Source organism: Acinonyx jubatus, chromosome F2, assembly GCF_027475565.1.
Source record: "Acinonyx jubatus isolate Ajub_Pintada_27869175 chromosome F2, VMU_Ajub_asm_v1.0, whole genome shotgun sequence".
In the NCBI taxonomy this organism is placed as follows: Eukaryota; Metazoa; Chordata; class Mammalia; order Carnivora; family Felidae; genus Acinonyx; species Acinonyx jubatus.
The window spans coordinates 61,793,291-61,813,898 of record NC_069394.1 but is presented as its reverse complement, the minus strand read 5'-3'; the positions used below and the strand labels follow the sequence as shown (position 1 = coordinate 61,813,898).

Sequence of the window (20,608 nt, the reverse complement as noted above, 5' to 3'; positions counted from 1 at the left end):
CCATACTATCTTGATGACTACAGCTTTGTGATAAGCTTGATGTATGGAATTATGATGCCTCCAGCTTTGATTTTCTTTTTCAGGATTGCTTTGGCTATTCAAGGTCTTTTGTGTTTCCATACAAATTTCAGGATTGTTCTAGCTCTGTGAAGAATGTGAAGAATGCTGGTGTTATTTTGATAGGGATTGCATTGAATATGTAGATTGCTTTGGGTAGTTTTGACATTTTAATGATGTTTGTTCTTCCTATCCGGGAGCATGGAATCTTTTTCCATTTTTTTAGTGTCCTCTTCAGTTTCTTTCATAAGCTTTCTATAGTTTTCAATTTATAGGTTTTTCACCTTTTTGGTTAGGTTTATTCCTCGGTATTTTATGGTTTTTGGTGCATTGTAAATGGGATCAATTCCTTGATTTCCCTTTCTGCTGCTTCATTATTGGTGTATAGAAATGCAATCAATTTCTGTGCATTGATTTTATATCCTGCAACTTTGCTGAATTCATGCATCAGTTCTAGCAGTTTTTTGGTGGAATCTTTTGGGTTTTCCACATAGAGTTTCATGTCGTCTGCAAAGAGTGAAAGTTTGACTTCCTCCTTGTCGTTTTTGATGACTTTTATTCCTTTGTGTTGTCTGATTGCTGAGGCTAGGACTTCCAATACTATGTTGAATAACAGTGGCAAGAGTTGACATCCCTGTTATGTTCCTGACCTCAAGGGAAAGGCTCTCAGTTTTTCCCCATTGAAGATGGTATTAGCGGTGGGTTTTTCATATATGACTTTCATGATCTTGAAGTATGGTAATTTTATCCCTACTTTCTTGAGGGTTTTTATTAGGAAAGGATGCTGTATTTTGTCAAGTGCTTTCTCTGCATCTATTGAGAGGATCATGTGGTACATGCCTTTACTTTATTGATGTGATGTATCATATTGATTGTTTTGTGGGTATTGAATCAGCCCTGCATCCCAGCTGTAAATCCCACTTGATCATGGTGAATAATTCTTTTAATACATTGTAGGATCTGGTTGGCTAGTATCTTGTTGGGAGTTTTTGCATCCATGTTCATCAGGGAAATTGGTCTGTAGTTCTCCTTTTCAGTGGGGTCTTTGTCTGGTTTTGGGACTAAGTTAATGCTGGCCTCGTAGAATGAATTTGGAAGTTTTCCTTCCATTATTATCTTTCCATTATTATATTCCTTCCATTATTTTTTGGAAGAGCTTCAAAAGAATAGGAGTTAACTCTTGTTTAAATGTTTGGTAGAATTCCTGTGGAAAGCCATCCAGCCCTGGACTCTTGTTTTTTGGGAGATTTTGATTACTAATTCAGTTTCTTTACTGGTTATTGGTCTGTTCAAATTCTCTATTTCTTCCTGTTTCAGTTTTGGTAATATATATGTTTCTAGGAATTTGTCCATTTCTTCCAGATTGCTCAATTTATTGGCATATAATTGCTCTTAATATTCTCTTATTGTGTTTCTGCAGTGTTGGTTGTGATCTCTCCTCTTTCATTTTTTATTTTATTTATTTGGGTCATTTCCCTTTTTTTTTTGATCAAACTGGCTAGGGGTTTATCAATTTTGTTAGTTCTTTCAAAGAACCAGCTCCTGGTTTCATTAATCTGTTCTACTGCTTTTTTGGTTTCACTAGCATCAATTTCTGCTCTAATCTTTAGTATTTCCTGTCTTCTGTTGGTTTGGGGGTTTATTTGCTGTTCTTTTTCCAGCTCTTTAAGGTGTAAGGTTAGGTTGTGTGTGTGAGATCATTCTTCCTTCTTTAGGAGGGCCTGGATTGCTATACACTTCCCTCTTATGACTGCCTTTGCTGTGTCCCTGAGGTTTTGGGATGTGGTGTTATCATATTCATTGGCTTCCATGTACTTTTAATTTCCTCTTTAACGTCTTAGCCCATTCATTCTTTAGTAGGATGTTCTTTAGTCTCCAAGTATTTGTTATCTTTCCAGATTTTTTCTTGTGGTTGATTTTGAGTTTCATAGCATTGTGGTCTGAAAATTTGCACAGTATGATCTTGATCTCTTTGTACTTTTGAGGGCTGATTTGTGTCCTAGTATATGATCTGTTCTGGAAAATGTTCCATGTGCACTGGAGAAGACTATGTATTCTGCTTTAGGATGAAATGTTCTGTATATATCTGTTAAATCCATCCAGTCCAGTCATTCAAAGCCATTGTTTCCTTGTTGATTTTCTGTTTAGATGATCTGTCCATTACTGTGAGTAGGGTGTTGAATTTCCCTACTATTATAGTATTATTAATGAGTTTCTGTATGTTTGTGATTAATTGATTTATATATTTGGGAGATTTCATGTTTGGAGCATAAATGTTTACAGTTGTTAGATCCTCTTGATAGACCCCTTAATTATGATATAATGCCCTTTTTCATCTCTTGTTACAATATTTATTTAAAAATCTAGGTTGTCTGATATAAGTGTTGCTACTCCAGCTTTCTTTTGGCAACCATTAGCATGATAGATGGTTCTCCATCCCCTAACATTCAATCTGCAGGTTTGTTTAGGTTTAAAATGGGTCTCTTATAAACAGCATATAGATGGATCTTGTTTTCTTATACATTCTGTTATCCTGTGTCTTTTGATTGGGGCATTTAGTCCATTGACATTTAGAGTGAGTACTGAAAGATATGAATTTATTGCCATTATGTTGCCTGTATAAAATGGGAATTTCCAATAGAAAAATGCGAAAAGAATAAGATACTTCATAAAAAAAGGAAATGCAGGTGGCTCTTAAATTATGTGAAAGGTGCTGTGCCTTGTTCATAATTTAAAAAATGCCAACTAAAAGTTCACTGAGATGTTTGTCACTTACCAGATTGGTAAAAATCCAAGTGATAATATACTCTGTAGGAAAGGCATGGGAAAACAGGTACTCTCATATTTCGTTGATGGGAGGATGGATTGGTACAATCCCTGTGAAGGCAATTTGATTATATTTCAAATGTATACATATACCTTTTGGCCAGACGTTCCTCTTCTGGGAATTTATCATACCTGCATACATGTAAAATGACACATATGAACACAATTTTCAGTCATAGCTTTTTTTTTTTTTTGTAAAAGGCGAATGATAGAAACAGTTTCAATAAATGTCTGTTGGGAGAGTTTATGGTATATCCAAGGCAATGGGGTATTTCATAGCTATTACAAAGAATATTAAGTACTTTATGTACTGAGATGAAAAGATCTCCAAGATGTATTTTTTCTGAGTTTTTATTTAAATTCCATCTAGTTAACATACAGTGTAATACTAGTTTCAGGTGTAGAATTTAGTGACTAATCACTCACCTACATCACTTGGTGCTCATTACAAGTGCCCTCCTTAATACCCATCACCTATTTAACCCATGCCCCACCCCCCCTTGCCTCCAGTAACCATCAGTTTGTTCCCTATAGTTAATACTTTGTTTCTTGGTTTGCGTCTCTTTTTTTCCCCTCATATGTTTGTTTTGTTTTTTAAATTCTACATGAGCGAAATCATATGATATTTGTCCTTCTCTAACTCATTTCACTTAGCATAATACTCTCTAGGTAAGCGTAATCCTCTCCATCCATGTCATTGCAAATGACAAGTTTTCATTGTTTTTGTGGCTTTGTTATATCCCATTGTGTGTGTGTGTGTCTGTGTGTGTCGCACCCCAGACACACACCACATTTTTTTTTATCCATTCATCAGTCAGTGGACCTTTGGGCTCTTTCCATTGTTTGGCTGTTGTTAATAATGCTGCTATAAACATTGGGGTGCATGTATCCCTTCAAATCAGTATTTTGTATCATTTGGGTAAATACCTAGTAGTGCAACTAATGGATCACAGGGTAGTTCCATTTTTAACTTTTTGAGGAACCTCCATACTGTTTTCCAGAGTGGCCGCACCAGTTTGCCTTCCCACCAGCAGTGCAAAAGAGATCCTCTTCTCTGCATCCTCACCAACATCTGTTGTTGCCTGAGTTGTTAATGTGAGCCATTCTGACAGGTGTGAGGTGGTATCTCATTGTGGTTTTGATTTGTATTTTCCTGATGATGAGTGATGTGGAGCATCTTTTCATGTGTCTGTTAGCCATCTGTACATTTTCTTTGGAAAAAATGTTTTTTCATGTCTTCTGCCCATTTTTTAACTGGATTATTTGTTTTTTGGCATGTTGATTTTGATAAGTTCTTTATATGTTTTGGTTACTAACCCTTTATCAGATATGTCATTTGCAAATATCTTCTCCCATTCTGTAGGTTGCCTTTTAGTTTTGTTGATTGGTTTCTTCACTGTGCAGAAGCTTTTTTTTTTAATGAGGTCTCAATAGTTTATTTTTGCTTTTGTTTCCCTTGCCTATGGAGACATATCTAGAAAGAAGTTGCTATGGCTGATGTCAAAGAGGTTACCACCTAGAATTTTGATGGTTTCTGGTCTCACATTTAGGTCTTTCATCCATTTTGAATTTATTTTTGTGTGTGGTGTATCAAAGTGGTCCAGTTTCATTATTTTGCATGTTGCTGTCCAGTTTTCCCAGCACCATTTGTTGAAGGCTATCTAAGATATACATGTGTGTATGTGTATATGTATATATATATATATATTTTTTTTAAATTTTTTTGATGTTTATTTATTTTTGAGAGAGAGAGTTAGAGAGAGAGAGAGAGAGAGAGAGAGAGAGCGAGCAGGGGAGGGGCAGAAAGAGAGGGAGACACAGAATCTGAAGCAGGCTCCAGGCTTCAAGCCATTATCACAGAGCCCAACGCGAGGCTCAAACCCATGACCTATGAGTTCATGACCTGAGCCAAAGTTGGATGCTCAACCTACTGAGCCACCCAGGTGCCTCTAAGATATATTTTTAAGTGAAAAGACAAGGTGCAGGCAGTAAGTATGATATGATACAATCTGTGTAAAAGAAGGTGGTGAAAGGCTTATATGCTTGTTTTTGTTTGCATACACATTAACAAACTCTAGAAAGGTATGCCTGAAACCAGTAACAGTGAATTCTTGTGGTCATAGGGGAGGGTAAAAACTGGGTAGTTGGGCCAGAGGAGTGGGAAGAAGTTTTTTCAGTGAATAACTTTTTGTATTTTTTGATTTTTGAATTATGTATTTTGCCTGCTCAAAGAATTAAACAAAAGAAGAAAAGAAAAAGTTGAATTAGATTGGCTCTTAGTGAAAAATGCCTGCCAGCTAGATAAAAACTCTTCCTTCTTTTTGTCTTTCTTTTTCTTTGTGTTTTAGTTAGTGTAAGAAGTGGCAGAATACTGAGACAAATAGAAATAAGCAAAAATTAAAACAGTAAAAATGGGCAAATTATCCTGGGGTTTGTCCAGACTAAGTAGAGAAAAAATTGAGACATACTGAATTATGGATTCATTTCTTTATAGGATAGCTAAATTGGGTTTGTGTTGGTAGATGAAAGACAAGGAATATCAACATGAATTATTTATTAGATATAAGTGCCTGTTGTTAGTAAGTATGCTGTTACTGCTCAGGGGTCTGTGGAAAAAAATGTTTCACTTTTCAGAATATAAATTAGATGACCCTTTCGCATTTCCATTTTATGTATGATTTGTGATAAAACCTTTTTCTTTGTCAAAGGAGACTTCCCTTTGATAGATACATGAAAGACATTTGAATTATTTAAAATATGGAATTTATTTTTGCTCCTTTTGAATACATTGTAAAAAAAAGTTCAAATTGTATAAAACAGAATACAATGGGCGATGAGTCTCTTCCTTCCCACAGATCCCTACACCCTTCTTTATAGAGTTTCTCAAATGGGCATTAAATAGTTGAACCCTCTTTCTTATTTATTTTCTACCTGAAACTCTTTAGAGACATGTCCTTTAGTAATGTTCAAATTTCCTAGGTTGCAATATTTATGAAACTTTAGGATCTGGATCTTTTACCTCAAACTCTAAATATTTGGGGATTTTCCTAGATATTTTATTGTTGATGATCTCTCATTTAATCGCACTTTGTATGATTCAGCCTTCTCAAATTTATTGAGACTTCTTCTAAGGCTCAGCATATAGTCTAACTTGGTGAATAGTCCATGTGCATTTGAAACGAATTTATAATTTGCTATTGTTGGGTGCAGTGTTCTATGCATGTAAATTAGGGCGTTTAGGCTGATAGTGTTATTAAAATCTTCAGTATGCTTATTGATTTTTTCTTTTGGCCTTTTTCTTTCAGTTACTGAGAGATGCATGTTAAAATCCTCAACTAAGATTATGAATTTGTCTTTTTCTCCCTTTATTTTTGATACTTTTTGCTTCAGGTATTTAAAGCTCCAATATTAGGTACACACAGATGTCTTCATGAAGAATTTATTCTTACATCGTTTTGACATGACCCTCTTTTTCCCTGGTAATAATCCTTGATCTGAGGTCTCTTTTGTCTGAGATATTAATATAACCCTACCAACTACTTTTTTCTAATTTTCTTTCAAACTATCTGTATATTTATGTTTAAAGAGTGTCTATTGTGGGGTGGCTGTGTGGCTCAGTCAGTTAAGCGTCTGACTTCGGCTCAGGTCATGATGTCATGGCTTGTGAGTTTGAGCCCCGTGTCGGGCTCTGTGCTGACAGCTCAGAGCCTGGAGCCTGCTTCAGATTCTGTGTCACCCTCTCTCTCTGCCCCTCCCCTGCTTGTACTATGTCTCTCTCTCTCTCTCTCTCTCAAAAATAAACACTAAAAAATTTTATTAAAAAAGAGTGTCTACATAGATCAATGGAATAGAATAGAAACCCCAGAACTAGACCCACAAAAGTATGGCCAACTGGGGCGCCTGGGTGGCGCAGTCGATTAAGCGTCCGACTTCAGCCAGGTCACAATCTCGCGGTCCGTGAGTTCGAGCCCCGCGTTGGGCTCTGGGCTGATGGCTCGGAGCCTGGAGCCTGTTTCCGATTCTGTGTCTCCCTCTCTCTCTGCCCCTCCCCCGTTCATGCTCTGTCTCTCTCTGTCCCAAAAATAAATAAACGTTGAAAAAAAATTAAAAAAAAAAAAGTATGGCCAACTAATCTTTGACAAAGCAGGAAAGAACATCCAATGGAAAAAAGACAGTCTCTTTAACAAATGGTGCTGGGAGAACTGGACAGCAACATGCAGAAGGTTGAAACTAGACCACTTTCTTACACCATTCACAAAAATTAACTCAAAATGGATAAAGGACTTGAATGTGAGACAGGAAACCATCAAAACCCTAGAGGAGAAAGCAGGAAAAGACCTCTCTGACCTCACTGAGGGCACCTGAGATTTTGAGACCATTTTGCGACTTCAGGTTGAGTGGCAGTGAACTCAGGAGCTGGAGCAGTCCATTCACCCTAAAATTTCTCTTTGGTCACATCCTTTTCAGCAGTAGCCTGCTTCTTTTTTCCAGTTTCCTCAAGATCTCTGTAGAAGTAGAGATCGGGCATGACCTCCTATGGGTGTTCACAGGAGATGGTGCCACACGTGTGTAGAACTTCCTGGAGCAGCGTCTGCCACATCTTACCCAGAAGAGTTCCAGGCAGAGGCGGGTAGCAAAGATAAAGCCTTTAAATTGGAAAAAATAGCAAGAAGAGAATACCAAAAGTGTGAGAAAAATATGATGGAAAGGTAGCGGGAGTAATGCATGTGAGGCAGATTATGAAGGGCTATGTAAAAAGTGGTAAGACTTTGTTTTTTTTTTTCTAAGTTTGATGGAAATCATTGGAACATTTTGAGCAGAGTGACATCAGAACTATGTTTAACAGGTTCAACCTAGATGCTATCTATGGAATAGAATGCATTGGGAGCAATAGAATCAGAGAGCCCAGTTATGAAACTATTGAGGTAATATAGACTGGAGATGTTGGCTGCTTAAACTAGGATTGAAGCGGTGGAAGTGATGATGTGTTTAGATTTGGATATATTTGAAGTTAGAACCAAGAACCAAGAGAACCTGGTGAGGAATTTTTTTAGGTTGTGAGAAAAAGAAAGGAGTTAGAAATTATTTCCGTGTTTTTGGTCTGAGCAGCATGGTAAATGTTGGTACCATTTACTGAAATGGGAAAAATTGACAGAAGAGGCAGGTTGAAAGAAGGTATATATCACTGCCCTTATTTTATATATGAGGAAACTGAGGAATAGATAAAGAGTTTTGATAAGCTTTGGGCTAGAATCCTGGTTGCCTTGTTGCTAGCTCCAGATTTCTTCTAAATAAGTGTCTCGATATGTTTTGTTATTAGTTTTACTTGCATGGTGAAAAATCATGTTCATTTTAAAATTCTTTAAAAAGAAGAGTTTGAGCAAGAATGTTTTAAAAGTCTTTGAGAAATTACATTTTTTCTAGGATGGTAGTGGTCAAAGAACGTAGCACTTTGCAGATATTGAGTAATTGTTTGCTAGGTTCAGTCTTATCTTCAACCTTGACATTATCATAAAACCATGTATCTGTCTTGTATTTAAGATAAATCGCATGAATTGAAAATTGCGATTTGTGTTTCAGAAAGTAGTGGTTAAGACTAGGAATCTTAAGATCTACGTTTGGAGTCTATGTCTGCCTCTTATGCTCTGCATAGCTTTCAGTGAATCACTCTAACATTCTCAGCCATAGATTTCTCATCTGTGAGAATGGAATAATACCTACTCATTTCCTATAATTAATGTGAAGATGAATTGAGATCATGTATGCTTAGCATGTGTGCTAGCATACAACTACAAATCAAACATGCAATTAAAGTTTATGGAGTCTGAATCTCAATATAGCCACTATGAAATATTCAGAATTGAAAGAAATTTTGTAGTAGACAAAGTTTGTATGAAAATTCTATACTTAAACATGTTACCTTTTCCAAAATTATTATGTATATTAACATACATTTATAAAGAATATATTACTGGAGGGGCGCCTGGGTGGCTCAGTCAGTTGAGCGTCCGACTTCGGCTCGGGTCACGATCTCACGGTTCGTGAGTTCGAGCCCCGCGTCAGGCTCTGGGCTGATGGCTCAGAGCCTGGAGCCTGCTTCCGATTCTGTGTCTCCCTCTTTCCCTGCCCCTCCCCCATTCATGCTCTGTCTCTCTCTGTCTCAAAAATAAACATTAAAAAAAAATTAAAAAAAAGAATATATTACTGGAGATAAACGTTTGTGTTTACAGGTATTGGTTTGCCTTGAAAAAAGGTTATCATGTGGCTTTCAAATACAGCAGCAAAACAGATAACTTCATGGAAGAACAAATTGATCAGCATAAAGAAGTTATAGATAGAATGACTGATTTGAGCATGCTCAGGCTGTTTGAGACCTACCTGGAAGGCTGCCCGCAGCTTGTTTTGCAGCTCTACACCCTTCTGGAACATGGTCAAGCAAATTTCACTCAGTGTAAGTCTTTCCTCACACCCTATGTTAAATGAATACACTGAGATCTTGTGTCAACTACACAGCTCTTTGGCAGGTTTTAGAATTTTTCTTACATTTTTTTTTTTAGAATTATTCTTTTTTTTTGAAAAGAAGTACATTGTGGAAATATCAAAAAGTATATGAAGACATAGTCTCTCTCTCCCTTATTCCCATTCCTTCTCTTCATCTGCCCAGAAAGGAAACTATTATTGTCAATTTTTTGATGATTCTTTCAGAAAAATTTTTAAAAAGCCTATATCCTTTTTTCCTATTGTTTCTTTTACAGAAATGGTAAACATAAAAACTGTCTTTGCTTTTTGAACTTAACAGTATGTGTTGGAAATCTATCCATATCTGTACAGCAAGAGCTCCCTCATTCATTTTTATTATCTGTATAGGATTACAAATTATGGATGTACAATGAGTTATTTAACAAGTCCCATATTTACATTAATTTAAGTTGTTTCTAATATTTTGCTATTGTAAAATTACAATGAGTAATCTTATGTAGTCATCATTTTGCATGTGTGAAGTTTATTCATAGGGTAACTTCTGGGAATTTCCAGAATCTGGTATTTCCATTAAAAAAAAAACCTTTTTAGGTATTTAATTTAGATATTAAAAAAACCTACTTGGTAAATAATAGACCCAGTTTTCAACAATGACTATTGTTCTGTGCAGACATGGATTCATCTCAGAGGAACAGATTATCATCTTCCCTGGAGTTCTTTCTGTGGTAGAGTCACCCATGAGATCAGTTCATTCTCCCAGGCTTCCTGTTTCTGGTTTCCCATAAACCTTTAGACTGCAGCCCTTTTTAATGTTTTTACCTTTGATAGTAAGAGATTGAAGAGAACCTACTTATGAGACATTTTATTCCTTGTGATACAAAGACTTTGTGGGTTTGGGCTTAAAAGCTCTATATCATATAGTTCCTGAAGCTGGAAGATCAACATTTAGAACTTACAGCCTATATTATGGTGGATCTTCTGATGATTTTGAGTAGTACACAGCATCCAGACTAGCAATGGGTTCAAATGACAGCCAGCTCTATGTTACGGTTCTATCCTCATCCTTTAGTTTCTTCATGAAGTAAGAAGTTGAGGTATTAGTAAAAAATAGCAAAAATGAGAAACCTAATTGGCTAACAGTGGAATTAGCAAATAAATTATTGTACACTGTTAGTATAAAAAATGATATATAAAAAAAAGAAATAGTACTTACAGATAACTTTTGATGACAAGAAAGTAATTCTAAAATAAAATTTAGGCAAAAAGCAGTTTATGAAATTTTCTATCAGCATACTTTTAAGGATACAAAGAAATCATTATATAAAAATGTCTGGAAGAAAATACGCAAAAATGTTAACTGTGGCTGCTTCTGGGTAGTAGGATTATGAGTGATTTTATTTCATCTTCTTTATACTTTTCTGAATTTAAAAATTTTCTGCAGAAATCACATATTGTTTTGACAATCAGGAAGAATAATTCAAAATGTAAAAAATAATCAGGTTATATATAGAAGTACTTCAGAAGACTGAACATATTCTTTATCTTTGCACTTCCCTGAAATTATACTAAAAAGGAGAGTAAAGGAGTAAAAACAATATAAACCCACAAGGACAAAGAGAATGCAGAGTAGAATAGCAGATTAGAAATATCAACAAATGTTTAGAAGATGGAAAGCAGATGGAAAACTCAGATTATTTAAATAAACCCTACCACTGAAAGGCTAAATTACTTGAATTAATCCTCTCTCTGAAAATATGTAAGACAATTGGATAAATATTTTCAAAAGCCTTCCTAAAGCCATAAAACAATCTGATACCACAAGCCAAAATATGTGAAAGTGGGAACACAGCAGGGTTAAGTAAGACTTTGAAGGCATACCTGGAGGTTTTAACCAAACCTATAAATAGTAGATTCAGTTTCAATAGCTTCCAGTGTGTGGAAGACTGAAGACAAAACTCAGAGTCCTCACAAGGGAAGGACATCTGGTAGAAAATTCTAATCTGTAAAACTGGTACTCCAAAACGTACCCTCCTCAAGATAAAAGTGTGAAGTTACTTACCTCCCTCTCTACTTTGAAGAGACAGCAAGGAATATTGCCTGGCGCCGAGTAGAGAAGGTAAACATCACACTGTAACAATTGTGCAATCAAAATTCTCACCTTTGGTTAGTCCAAAAAACAAAACAAGACAAAAAACCCCCCAAAAACAAACCAATAAAAGCCTATAACCTATGAATATAGATTAAAGTGGTTCCAGACTGATAGTGACCCTGTCTAGCACAAACAAGTATAAATCCTCCCTGGAGGAATTCACTTTCTCTTAGGCCTCAAATAATTTTCACAGTTTTCCAAGGAGAATGAATGTTTTACAATAATTTATAGCACCAGAAGGAATAAGGCATCATGAGTAAGAATCAGCAGAAATAGAAAAAAATGTATGTAGTAAGGCTTTAGATATTGGAAATTAATGGTTGCCAAGTATGTATGACATACATCCTATTATGTTGAAAGAGGTAAATGATGAACTTGAAAATATGGAATAGGAAGCTATAAAAAATGAATTGTGTAGGGGTGCCTGGGTAGCTCAGTCGGTTAAGTGTCTGACTTCAGCTCAGGTCATGATCTCCCAGTCTGTGGGTTTGAGCCCCATGTCAGGCTCTGTGATGACAGCTCAGATCCTGGAGCCTGCTTTGGATTCTGTGTCCCTCTCTCTCTCTGTCCCTCCCCTGTTCATGTTCTGTCTCTGTCTCTCTCAAAAATAAATAAACATTAAAAAAATAAAAAAAAATGAATTGTGTATTTGACAAAAGAGCAGAATTTTTGAGAATTAAAAATTTTAAGAATTGAAAATGAAAACTTAGCAGATAAGACACAACTGTATCGACAATTAGTGAGTCAAAGCTAGATCAGAAGAAATTATCCAGATTATAGTTTACAGAGACAAAGAGATGGGAAATATGTAAGAGATATTAAGAGACATGGAAGAAGAGATGAGAAGGTCTAATATACATCTGAACAGAGTCTGGGAAGGAGAGAGAAAGAATGGAACAGAGGCAATATTTGAGAAGTTAATGGCTGAAAAAATTTCAGAACTGATGAGAGTCACTTACCTACAGATTCAGGAAGCCCTTTATCTCACAAGCAACTAAGTAGAAAGAAATTCATACCTTAGCATATCCCCACTAAAGGAAATTCCAAAGAATGTACTTCATACAGAATGGAGGTGTTCTGAAATGCAAGAAGGAATAAAGAGGAAAGAAAATAGTAAATATGTGGGTAAATCTATATGAAGATTGTATAAAAGGAAAATAATACTATGTGGTTAAGAAAAAGAATGAAAGTATAAAACAGCAAAAATGTGTAAGTCCGGTAAAAGATAATGAGCTAAAGTGTTTTAAGTTCCTTGTGTAGTCCAGAAAAAAGGTAAAGCAAAGGTAGATCTGGGTTTTTTGAAGTGTAAAGCTAAAACATTTAGAAAGACACTATTTAAGAAAAAGAATGTAATATGTAAACAAATTAGGTATTGTGTTAGTCTGTGTAGGCTTCCATAATAGAATTTTATAGCTTAACCATCAGAAATATATATTTTTTTATAGTTCTGGAGACAGGAAGTCTAAGATCAAGGTGCCATTTGGGTTGGTTTCTGGTAAGGGCTCTCTCTTTGGGTTGCAGATGGCCACCTTCTTGCTGTGTCCTCACATGGCCTTTCCTCTGTGTGTGGCGAAAGTTCTCTGGTGTCTCTTCTTCTTCTTATAGGGACACTAGTCCTATCAGATTTGAGCCATGCCCATGTGACCTCATTTAATCTTCATTACCTCTTTAAGGCACTATCTCAAAACAGAGTCACACTGAGGGTTAGGGCTTCACCATATGAATTTTGGAGGACCACAGTTCAGTCCATAAAAAGTATGAAACTAGACATTTAAAAAAATTTTTTTTAACGTTTATTTATTTTTGAGACAGAGAGAGACAGAGCATGAACGGGGGAGGGTCAGAGAGAGAGGGAGACACAGAATCCGAAACAGGCTCCAGGCTCTGAGCTGTCAGCACAGAGCCCGACGCGGGGCTCGAACTCACGGACCACGAGATCATGACCTGAGCCAAAGTCGGCCGCTCAACCGACTGAGCCACCGAGGAGCCCCGAAAGTAAACATTTTTAAAAAATAAAATAAATTGTAGTAAATTACAGATATAAGAAAGGTGACAAATACTATAAATTTCACAAGAGAGAAAAAAGTAATATGTTTTTATTATTTTGATACTCTTTTAAATTTTTTGGCATGTACTCTCTGACTGACTTGATTTGATAATCATTTTATAATATTTATGGAGAGAATAGAAAATTTCAATCCGATTTTTAGCATAGTTGATTGAAATTTGTTTTTTATTTTAACTTAGAAAAGCTTCATTCAATGTCACAGATTATTAATAATATGCATAGTTTTTTGATTTTGTTAAATTTGGGAAAAACCCTGGCAATTTTGTCAATAATGTGCTATAATATCAGAGTATATAAAATTTTTTTAGATGAAGTAACTAATTTTAAATATTGTGTGAATTGACAACATTAGTTTATTGTTGATGGCTCAGTAAATATTGAGAGTCTTAGGTTTTCTTCACCGTGTCAATAATGTCAAATCAAAAAGAAATTAATAAGGATCTGTATATGTGTAACTGGGCAAGGGCATTTCAGACTGAGAGAAATACATAGGCAAAGACATGGTTTGGCAAAGACAAGGAATTCAGTTTGGATAGAGTATAATACAATGTTACATTAGCTAAATTACAAGAAAAATATGTTAGAGCATATAGATTAGTAAGAAATGGGAAGTAGTGTCAAACTAATAACGTCTACTGGATGAGGCAAGATCATCGTGCCTTCCTGTTACATAGTCAAAGGCCTGTTGATGGCAATCTAGTGAAGTGTTAAAATCAGGCAAACAGAATTCTAGCTCTGTCACTTACTAATCTTAATTATTGAAACAGATCTTATAAACATGTCCCTCAGACCTACACTTAATGTATTCTCAACTCAATTTCCCTTTAGCCAGATCTCCAAAATGACCCACAACTACTTCAATACAGCAAGGGAAAATGTAAGAGAGAGTAAGTAGGGGTAGAGACAGGAATTTTAATCAACTTCAATTAAAATGTTTTATTTTCCTGAATCTTATAAAAATATATGACAAAGTGAACACATTGCTAGGGCTTTGCTAGGCTTGGAAGGAACCTGGGCAAGTGTGAGTCCCTGAAATTTAAGCTTCATTACCATTGTTGTAAATCCACCTCTGAGGTAGAGCATTAACTTATAACTTTGATATATTTGATATGCATATTGTGATTTGTAGTGAAACCACCAAAGAATAAAATAGCATATCACTGAAGGATGTGGGTTATTAGATTGAAAGCATGAATAAAAATGGGCATACCAAGCCCATCATTATAACATTCAGAGAAGCAAGAATAAAGATAATTTTCTGTAAGATTTGAGAGAAAAAAAAAGATTACTTAAGGATAGAGAAACTGAATGGCATTGAAATTCTTAACCCTAGTACTTGAAATTAGAGCTTATAGAGCAATGACTTTAGAATTTTAATGGAAAACATTTTTAAACACTCAATTCTATTTCTAGCAAAACTGTGTATCAAATTTGAAGGTAGAGTAAAGACATTTTGAGGCATACATGGTCTTAAAAATTTTTGCTTAGATGCAGCTTCTCTCAGGAATATCTGGAGAATGCTTGGTAAAAACATGGGAATAAAGCGAGAAAGAAACATGAGAACAGGAAACAGAAGTCAACACCGAAGAGAAGTGAAGGGAAGTTCTTGGAAGGCAGGAAGCAAACCTTGGGAACAACCACCTTAGACCAGGAGGATTATATTCTTAAAAAAATAAGAACTGATAGATATATATATATAGGGGAGTTTTATTAATTAATTTGAAGATTTTCCTAAGAAATATTAATACAGTTATAAAAAACTAAACAAGTAAAGGAGCAATGGGCAGTTTTAAAGGAAAGAAAATATAATGAATGTAATACTTGGCTGAGCAGTAAAAAAAAAAAGCTCTACTTGTGTAGTTATAGTAAGATAAACACCGAATATAGAGTTTTACCAAAAATTGTGATGTTACTCTGTTGGGCAGATGGAGGGAGAGGAAAATGCAAGGAGCATGTGCATATATGTGTATATGTGCTAAGTTTTCCTCTTTCCAAATAGAAAATCAGTAAGCACTGTCTAAAGCAGATAGATTATGAAATAGAATAGGTGTGTTTTATTTGCAAATATGGCAATAAGTGTCAGAAGAAAAACTAGAAATTGATAGTGATTTCTTCTGGGGGTTGCGACTGAGAAGTGAGGAGGCGGGTAGAACAGGGTATTTTTCTTATAAGTTTTATAGTACTTACTGACTTAAGTTATATATGTGTATTAATTTGTTTTTGTTTATTTGTTCAATTGTTATGTATATGTATTTGGTAGAAGATAAAACTAATTAGAAAAAAACAAAATTTAGGGGAAAGAGATGCTTTAATTAAAATATGTTTGAATTAAAGAAGAAAAAAAAAAAGTCCAACTGATTGTGTGGTCCAGAGTGGAATATGCTAAAACCAGGAGGGTAGATGAAGGCATTTATAATCATCATAATCCTCTTTAATAGGTCAGTTTATTTTAAGTCTGCCTTTTTATCATAATATATAGACCTCCAATGAGGCTAAATGGGAAGGAATAGCATTCTGTAGTCTGCTTTAAATTCTAACTCTCTAATGTCTTTGCTTTCAGTTCTGTTAAAGTTCCCAGATTGGCAATGGGGCTAATGGCATACCTTTCTACAGTAGTAATGAACTTACTCTTCTGTTACTTGTTGGGGGAAAAAATGGGACAAAGATGTCAAACCTATAGAAATTTGTAAGTTTTAGAATATATTTGCTCATTTGACTCGTCTTATAGAAATGGAAATTAAGCTTGTTGATACCTTATACTGACATTAAATTTTCTGTTTAACATCCCTCTTTTCCTCTTTCCCTTCCTACCCCCATCCCCCATCTTGCTGTCTCTTGGAGAATTAGGTATATGTCCAAGGTCAAAGCCAAAAAGACTGGAAAGACTAGGACTGTAACTGTAGTCTCTTAGAGAACTTCTAGAGTGTGCAGTTTTCAACGTTTTTTTTTTGTTTGTTTGTTTGTTTTAATTTATTTTTGGGACAGAGAGAGACAGAGCATGAACGGGGGAGGGGCAGAGAGAGAGGGAGACACAGAATCGGAAACAGGCTCCAGGCTCCGAGCCATCAGCCCAGAGCCCGACACGGGGCTCGAACTCACGGACCGCGAGATCGTGACCTGGCTGAAGTCGGACGCTTAAGCGACTGCGCCACCCAGGTGCCCCTAGAGTGTGCAGTTTTCATTATATAAGTTGCTCAATAAGATTTGTGCAGTGAATTTATTTAAAATTTTATAAAGCAGTCTAATATAGCATTTAAGTAAACCAACTTTGGAACCCTCAGGCAGATTTAGCTTCAGATCTCTGCAACTTGCTAGGTGTGTGACTTGGGTCAAGTAATATGTATATTCTCTAAGCATCAATTCTTTCATATGTAATATGGGAATATTAATTTCTACTTCAAAGATTAGATGAAATGAATATATAAGGTACCTGACATGTTTGTGGGCATGCGTATATACAGATAAAGCATGTATGGCATATAGTAATTTGATATTGCTATTGTTATTCCTATAACAATATATGTTTTTATTTTTTGTTTTGTAGATGCTGCCATCATGGTTTCTTGCTGTGCTATTTCTTGGTCGACTGTTGATTATCAAGTAGCTTTAAGAAAATCCTTGCCTGATAAAAATCTCCTTAATGGATTCTGTCCTAAACTCACATACCTCTTTTACAAATTGTTTACATTATTATCTTGGATGCTGAGTGTTGTACTTCTTTTGTTCATAAATGTTAAGATTGCATTATTTCTGTTGTTATTTCTTTGGTTTTTAGGGATATTGTGGGCATTTAAAAAGCAAACTCAGTTTTGTGCTTCTATAAGTATGGAATTCTTATACAGAGTTGTTGTTGGATTCATACTTACCTTTACATTTTTTAATATTAAGGGACAGAACACCAAATATCCAATGTTCTGTTATTATATTGGAAGGGTACTGGTCACAGTGGGGATATTAATTGTGTTTTGGGTTTGCCCAGTCTCTATTTTTAATTCAGACTATTTTATACCTATCAGTATCACTATAGCTCTTAGTCTGGTCCTTGGAATTATTTTTCTTATTGTTTATTATGGGACTTTGCATCCAAACAGAAATGAAGAAACAAAACCTGATGAAACTGATGGAATAGCAGCTGAAAGAGATTGTAGAGTGAAGTATTTTCTAATGGAATAGCTATTCATTTATGAGATATGTTTTTTTATTTTTTGTTTCATTGGTTAGTAAAGAAAATGTCATATGTATGTGTTGTTTCTTATTTTTGCCTCCTTCCTGCCCCCCCTTCCTTCATAGCCTCTTTCTTCCCTCCCTCTCTCTTTCTTTCCTTTATTTTGAGATCAGTTTTGGTATATTAACTATGAATATGAGAAAGTATTGTAACATTTTATTATTTAAATTAATTTCTCATTGGGCTTTAAAGATCTTGAGTACTCAGATACGTTTCCCTATTGCCTGGTAGAGTTGCCAACTTGACCTGAATTGGAAGAAATGTTCTGGTTCCCCCAAATCAGAAGCCTGGAATTGAGCTTCCCTCCAATTTTCCCCTCACTGTTTCTGAACCAAAACTAATGCTTCTTGTGGAGAACTGCAAAGGGGGGAGAAGAACAGAAAGCTCATTTTTCCTTCCTCTATTTTGTTGATTCGGTGCATATATGTTGAGTTTGGGACAGATTGGGTAGAGGGAAGGGGAATGGAAAGAAAGAGGAAGGAAGCAAAACAAAGTGTACCATTGTTAAATGCACAGTTTAATCGTGTTAACTAGCATTCACCTTGTGCATCCCTATAACTTTTTCGTCTTGTAAAACTGAGACTCTTTTCCCATTGAACAACTTCCCATTTTCCTCTCTCCAGCCTCTGGGAACTATAGTTCTATTTTCTGTTTCTATAAATTTGAAACAACTATCTACTTTAGATACCTCATACAAGGGGAATCTCAGAGTTTTTGTCTTTTTGTGACTGGTGCATTTTATGTAGCATGTTGTCTGTTGTGCTGTGTGACAGGATTTCTTTCTTTTTAAAGGCTGAGTAATATTTTGTTGTATGCAGGTGCCACATTTTCTCTGTTTATCCATCGCTGGGTTGCTTCCATCTCTTGGGTATTGTGAATAATGCCATTGTGAACGTGGGTTTGCAAATATTTCTCCAAGATCCTGCTTTCATCTCTTTTGGATGTATACCCAGAAGTGGGATTGCTGGATCATACAGTAAACTCTATTTTTAATCTTTTGGGGAATCTCCATACCATTTTTTGATAGTGGCTGGCTGCACCATTTTATAGTTCTACTGATAGTATACTAGGGTTTCTTCCAGTTTCTTCATGTCCTCACCAACATTTTCTATTTTTTCTATTTTTGATAGCGGCTATGCTAATAGGTGTGAGGTGATACTCTCATTATAGTGTTGATTTGCACTTCTGTATGAGTGATGTCGAACATCTTTTCATATACCTGTTAGCCATTTGTATATCTTCTTCAGGGAAATGTCTGTATCTGATAAGGCATCAATATCCAGAATGGAGGAGGAACTACAGCTCAACAATAACAAAACTAAAATAGCCTGATTAAAAAATAGGGAAAGGACTTTAACCAAATCGTATATTAATAGCTTTTTGCATTACTCCTTACAGTAAGAAGTAAATTTTGGTCCTAGGAGTAAATAGGACAATAAGATTACGTTGAACTTCTGGAAATAATCAAACTGTTTCCATCAGATTCTCTTTTCTTTTTCAGTTTCTTACCTTTTCTTTTCCTTGGGTCAGCTGTTAATGAATGAGTCCTCAAACAATAGCCTTCTCTAATACCAGGAGAAAAAATTTCCATTTCCACATTTAGTCTTATAACTTAAAATTTTTTTTAATTTATTTTTGAGAGAGAGAGAGTGCGTGAGAGAGCGCGCAGGGGAGGGACAGAGAGAGAGGGAGACACAGAACTCAAAGTGGGCTCCAGGCTCTGGACTGTCAGCACAGAGCCCAACACGCAGCTTAAACTCATGACCTGAGCCAAAGTCGGACGCTCAACAAACTGAGCCATCTGGGCATCCCTAGTCTTCTAAATGAATGTAAAACTACCGTATAACTTTTGGGATGAGATTAAACTTAACTGGATACAACACATTTTAACTATGAAAGCTATTTGAAAACAATAAGTAAATGTTAAACACTCACTCTGCCCAGCATTCTGTTAGGTATTGTTCAGGGTAAAAACAAGTGTATAATAGAGTTCTGTTCCTTGAAAAGGTTATATACTGAAGCATTTATAGAAACCGATGAGTTATCTTTCAGAATGTTTAATGTTTGCAGTTTTCATTTTATAGTAAGTGAAACAAAATATTGACTAACAAAAGTGGTTATATTTATAGAGTATATAAACTCAGTATCTCCATTGAGAAAGATAGGCAGTGTGGAAAAACCTTGCAGGAACTAGAGAATCTACAGTTTACTTTGGGCACCTAATCCTTGTATATGTGAATACCACTTATTGAATATCTCCCCATCCCTGCATGTTTGGTGCTATGTATACATGTATGTTTGAGAAAGTAAAGTTGGGAAAAGAAGTTAGGCCCATTTAGTAGCACTTTAATCAGAATCTTTGAGTCATTTTAAAAGACACACTTTGAGGCATAAACAGAAAGTGCTCTTTATTCCTTTCTGGTGATTTGAATACTCATGTGTTATCATTTCCCTTCAGCCTAGAGAACATCTTTTAGCATTTTCTGTAGTTTAGGTTTGTCGATGATGAATTGTTTTCTTTGATCTGAACATGTCTTTTTTTTTTTTTTTTTAAGTTTATTGATTTATTTTGAGAGACTGAGAATACAGTGTGGAGCCCGATACAGGGCTTGAGCTCATAAACTATAAGATCATGACCTGAGTGGAAATCAGGAGTTGGAGGCTTAACCAACTGAGCCACGCAGGTGCCCCTTATCTCAACATGTCTTTATTTAAAAAAAAAATTTTTTTTAACGTTTATTTATTTTTGAGACAGAGAGAGACAGAGCATGGACGGGGGAGGGTCAGAGAGAAGAAGACACAG

At 35.6% G+C, this 20,608-nt stretch overlaps 1 protein-coding gene across 5 annotated transcripts in view; it reads left to right on the top strand.

The window, feature by feature from the left end:
* Positions 1-17,821, top strand: part of XKR9 (XK related 9) — a 38,390-nt gene extending 20,569 nt beyond the window's left edge. For all 5 annotated transcript variants that reach the window (XM_053208596.1, XM_053208593.1, XM_053208594.1 and 2 more), the window contains 2 exons: positions 9,114-9,334; positions 17,125-17,821. In XM_053208596.1, coding sequence (XP_053064571.1) covers positions 9,181-9,334; positions 17,125-17,753 — 783 coding nt within the window. In that variant the 5' untranslated portion in view covers positions 9,114-9,180 and the 3' untranslated portion in view covers positions 17,754-17,821. The remainder of the gene's footprint in view (positions 1-9,113; positions 9,335-17,124) is intronic.
* Positions 17,822-20,608: the final 2,787 nt, after the last annotated feature.